The sequence below is a fragment of the Lactuca serriola genome, chromosome 7, assembly GCF_051521515.1.
Source record: "Lactuca serriola cultivar US96UC23 chromosome 7, Lser_US96UC23_V15, whole genome shotgun sequence".
Classification (NCBI taxonomy): domain Eukaryota; kingdom Viridiplantae; phylum Streptophyta; class Magnoliopsida; order Asterales; family Asteraceae; genus Lactuca; species Lactuca serriola.
The window spans coordinates 6996485-7001576 of record NC_136414.1 but is presented as its reverse complement, the minus strand read 5'-3'; the positions used below and the strand labels follow the sequence as shown (position 1 = coordinate 7001576).

At 35.0% G+C, this 5092-nt stretch overlaps 1 protein-coding gene across 1 annotated transcript; it reads left to right on the top strand.

The window, feature by feature from the left end:
* The first annotated feature begins 1586 nt into the window (after positions 1-1586).
* LOC145062913 (ribulose-phosphate 3-epimerase, cytoplasmic isoform-like) lies at positions 1587-4006 on the top strand. Its single transcript, XM_079010503.1, has 9 exons — positions 1587-1766; positions 1874-2041; positions 2725-2729; positions 2867-2929; positions 3010-3116; positions 3177-3274; positions 3346-3438; positions 3510-3551; positions 3634-4006. The coding sequence occupies exons 2-9, from the start codon at positions 1916-1918 to the stop codon at positions 3793-3795; spliced, it is 696 nt and encodes a 231-aa protein (XP_078866629.1). The 5' UTR covers positions 1587-1766; positions 1874-1915; the 3' UTR covers positions 3796-4006.
* The last annotated feature ends 1086 nt before the right edge of the window (positions 4007-5092 follow it).

Here is a 5092-nt window from a genome sequence, read left to right as displayed (position 1 = left end):
ACAAATGGTCCCTGTGGTTAGCTCAAAATTGCCACTTTAGTCCAAAAAAGTTTGGACTAGCACCACAGGTCCAAACTTTTCATTTTGTTGCGAGTTTGGTCCAAAATTTTTGATACATTTTATAATGACGAATTTGCCCTTTATTATTTTATTTTACATTTTTCTTTTATTACTGTAATTAGAAAACATTTAAAAATAAAACAAAAAATAAAATACTCTCTCTTTCTCTCTCTCTCTCTCTCTCTCGTCAAACCAAAACAAGATTTGAGATATGTTTCTTTTTTAGACTTTTCTCCCTAAACACTCAAGGAAGGTAAAATAGAGGGAATATCGAATAACAGAGAAATAAGAAAATGAAATTAGAAGACGGAATCAGATCGAGGTCATCGGTTCTCGGGTTCTTCATCTAAACATACACATGGTGATCTGAAGACGAAGCGACGGAGGAGAAAACCTTGAATCGAAATCCGCCTCTTTGCCTCGAGAGTCTTCAGTCACGAGCTCAGGTCTCCGATGTCCTCAGAAAAGAACGGATCTATGTCGGTGAAGTTTAAAAACTTTCTTCAGATCTATCGATCTGAAAACCCTCTTCCTCTTCATATCTGAAAACCCATCCCACAGTGGTAGCTCGATTTTCAGGACAAAAACCCTAATCTATATGGGAAGGGCGGCGAGGAGGAAGAGAAACTGAGAAAAATCCTAGCTTCGACTTTTACAATTTTGAAAGAAAAACGTATCGTCCTTTTTCAAGAGCTAAAGATGGTGGAAGCTCTGATGAAAGGGTTTCAACACCTTCAAATGACTCAGGCCATGTATTTGCTGCTAGATTTTTTTTGTCTTGGTCATTCTAGATCCATATCAGCGTCGTGTTCGTCTTTCTAGATCCATATCAGTATAGATTTTTTTGAATTTTGATTTAAGAATGTTAAGCTTCTACAAATCTGTAAATAGTTCTTGTGTCTTTACAAATCTAGTTGATCTTGTGGTTTACAAGTCTGTAAATACTTCTTGTTCTTCAGATCTGAAAAAATAGAATGTCTTGTTCTTCATATTTGGAAAAATTATGTTTGAATTCATCAAATGGTGGTGATAGTTCATGAGGTTTTCGGAGAAGAAGAGAGTGAAGAAACATAAAGATGAAATGCAGATAGAATGGTGGTTGTGGCGGCGATTTCCGACAAGAATGGTGGTTGTGGCGGCGATTTCCGATAGGTGGTGGTGGCTTTAGGTAGTTAACAGTGGTTTCCGGTGACATGGTGGAGAGAGAGAGAGAGAGACGAAGGAGTTAGTTGGTTTTTGTTTTTTATTTATTTCATCAAAAATTAATAGAATTAATAAAAAAAACTAAAAAAGATAAAAAAGAATAAGGGCAAAATCGTCATTATAAAAGTATTCATAGCAAATTGGACCAAACTCGCAACAAAATGAAAAGTTTGGACCTGTGGTGCCAGTCCAAACTTTTTTGGACCAAAATAGCAATTTTAAGCTAACCACATGGACCATTTGTGCAGTTTTGTCAAAAAAAAATATGATTTTTCAAAGAAGTCAAAAAAAATTTCTCACTTAAAAATCCCAAACACGCCCTTGCTTTTGCACCGGTTAGGGTTAGAAATTAAAATTTCAATTTGATTAGTCTAGTCCTCCACTTTGCAAGCTTCAATCGATCGGTGTACCTACTGCTGCGTATTTGCGACTACGGTACCTTCTGCTGCGTATTTACGAGGTCATCACTCAATCGAACCCTTACTGACTTGGGTGAGCTTGGGGTATGTACTTCTTATCCGTTTAAACCAAAAGTCTGATTACTGCAGCAGAGTTGCTATTCCTAGGGTTTTAATATGTTCAGTAACATCTTCTATTGTTTTTGGTCCAGCACAATTAAACGGACTTTAATATCTCCTCGGAACTTCGAAACATGCCTACTACAGCCGTGGAAGCGAAGATCGCGCCGTCGATGCTATCGTCGGACTTCGCCAATCTGGCTTCAGAGGCTGAGCGCATGGTCAGCTTCGGTGCCGATTGGCTTCACATGGACATAATGGTACCAAATTTCCTTTGATCCTTCAACATAGGAACACAGGTTTTGATTGAATTTGATCGTTGCTTTGGCTATTGAAGATAATAGATACTGTCGATTTTTACTTGTGGTACTATGTAATCCTTTTGTATCGATTTACTCCAGAACCTGATTTAGCAATTAAGTCATGATGAAATCATGAATGATTGACCTAGCTGAGATGATGTTTGTTCCTTTGTCCTCTCATCTCCTGACTCTCTTACGCATTGGCAACACACTAAGTCACTAACTCAGCACTCACACATCTTGTGTTTTATTTGTTTAATGGCATGTAAACAGAGATAGTACTCGAGCATGTTTATCTATTAATTGAGTTTGATCTATTGTATTTCCAGATTGTGTTTGTCTCCAATTTGATACTAGTTCTGTGTTTTCTGTATACCTGAGGCAAGGCAGTTGTTATTTATCATAGGCAGGATTTTAATTGTCATATAGAAACTTTGGTCCACTTCACTGTCTGCTTTGTTTTCATTTCTTGACCTGCATCTGCACTCTACATTGCTTTTAGTCGTTTTGGTCCCAACAGGACCCTCTATACATTAGCCTTGTGATCTAAATTTCATTTCATGTTGTGACTGTAGTATATCATAATTTGCTTCTTTGGTTATTGTAGTTGTCTCTGATAGACTGTTGATGTTAATTTGCAGGATGGGTATGGCTTCAGAGTTGGCTAAAGATCTTCTGCTGTTTATCAGAAACTAGCAGATAGTTTGTTTCAGTCAGCTTTAATCTTGTAGTTTTATAAATGATGACTATTAAATAACACTCATGCCTTTGATTTTATTTCAGGCATTTTGTCCCAAATCTTACAATTGGTGCTCCAGTGATTGCGAGTTTAAGAAAGCACACAAAGTAAATGAAATCCTTTGTTTTTTCCACTATGCTCTTTTAACTTCATGGCTAATGCAATAAGGAGGTTTGTTGTGACGCAGGGCATATCTGGATTGCCACCTTATGGTAACAAATCCTCTTGATTATGTTGATCAATTAGGAAAGGCTGGTGCTTCTGGTTTCACATTTCATGTTGAGGTTTCTAAAGGTATGTTATTTGGATCACAATATTTGTAATTCAGATTGCTCATAGTTAGTTGTTGCACAGATAATTGGCAAGAAGTTGTTAAAGAAATCAAGTTGAAAGGCATGCGGCCTGGTGTGGCATTAAAACCAGGAACACCCATTGAGGATGTGTATCCCCTGGTATGTAACATGTTATGATAATTGATAATGTAAAAGAAAAGAAACCCTTGTTGATGATGGTTTGTTGATAGCTTGAAGGTGAAAATCCTGTTGAAATGGTTCTTGTCATGACTGTGGAACCTGGATTTGGTGGGCAGAAGTTCATTCCAGATATGATGAATAAGGTGTATTTATTTATGGGAAGTTTGCTGCCTAAAATTTCCATTTGATTTGACAAAATTTTGTTGTTGAATAGGTGCGCACATTGAGAGAAAAGTATCCGAAACTTGATATAGAGGTTGTTATTGTATGCTTGATGTTTTTACATATCCATATGTGATATTTAAATATAAATAAAAATAAATATTTGTGGATGGCAGGTAGATGGAGGTTTAGGGCCTTCAACGATTGACGAGGCAGCTGCTGCAGGTGCAAACTGCATTGTTGCTGGGAGTTCAGTTTTTGGAGATCCAGAGCCGGCTCGAGTTATATCTCTACTCAGAACAAGTGTCAACAAGTGCTTGAAACCCAACTTTATATAGAGACTCAGCAACCACATCAAAACATGATCCGATCCGACTTTATATGAGTTGCTTAATTTGCTATGTTGATTCATTGTGCTATTATTGTACTCTATATGTATTATCTATTATGTAGAGTAGTTTTGTTTCTTATGAAATAATGAATGATATGCTGTTATTCACTTGTATTGCAATTACAAGTGCCTCTAATGAATCAGTTGCTAAAACTACACATTGCATTGCATTGCATTGTATTGTATTGGATTGAATTTCACCATTTTTGCATTTTTTATACTAGCCCGTCACACTTTGGTTGGTGATCGGTAAATTAACCAGAATTAAAGTGTTAAAACTACTATTAACTAATAGTATCTTTTTAAATAAATAAATACATAAATATATGTTTCCTTTTTGATAAGGGTTAATTATATCTATACATTTAAATATAACAACGTTTTACAATTAGATTAGCCTCAAATCATCTCTGATATTAACATTAACCCCATGTTTGGCAAAAATAAACCAGCTTTTTGTTATTTAGCATTTGGTAAAATTAATAAAATTAGCTTATTCCGGTTTATAAAATAGCTTATAAGCTAACTTATTGATAAGTTAAGTTTATAAGCTAAAAACTTTTCAGCTAGTTTATCAATTTATCAAAATAAACTTTAAAGTGGTGACTCCCTTCTTCCTTCCTATAAAAAAAATAAAAATTCTCCCTTTACGTCATCGATGCTGATTGCAACTTCAACATCCGTCTTATCATTCAAGATTCAAGGTAGTGAAGCTTCAAATGTCTAAAATCATGCATATCAAATAATTAGTTATAAAAAGACCAACACACGTTCATAAGCAAATACACTCTTTCGATTGCACCATTGCACTACCTTTTTTTTTTTTTTTTTTTTATTATCTAACTAGACGAATTCTCATGTGTTGTGTATGAATTCAATATTACAGTTAAATTAGTCGTGATTTAAAGTTTGAAGCAACAACATAGCCATGAATTTGGATTGGGATATTGATAGTAAAAATATTGGGAGCAAGAATTTCTGGGAACATCTAGAACATTTCGTTTTTGGGCAAAATAGCAGTTTTCAAGTATTGTTTGACAAATTAAGTATTAATCAATATTTGATTGATTGGTCTGAGGTTATCTATAAAAAATATTTATCTAAGCCACTTCGTTTCTTTTTGTCCAAGTTGTTTCTTTTTTTGTATAGCTCACTTTCCTTTTTGTTTGTCAGTTTCAGGAATATTCTCATTCATAGGTCCAAAATCTACATCTTTGAACTGAAAGATCCGAATGATCCATATA

Excerpts from the sequence above, each read along its gene's own strand:
- LOC145062913 (XM_079010503.1), top strand. The coding sequence starts at position 1,916 with ATGCCTACTACAGCCGTGGAAGCGAAGATCGCGCCGTCGATGCTATCG. Across the intron at positions 2,930-3,009 it reads AGTTTAAGAAAGCACACAAA|GGCATATCTGGATTGCCACC; the intron begins GTAAATGAAATC and ends GTTGTGACGCAG. Across the intron at positions 3,552-3,633 it reads ATCCGAAACTTGATATAGAG|GTAGATGGAGGTTTAGGGCC; the intron begins GTTGTTATTGTA and ends TGTGGATGGCAG.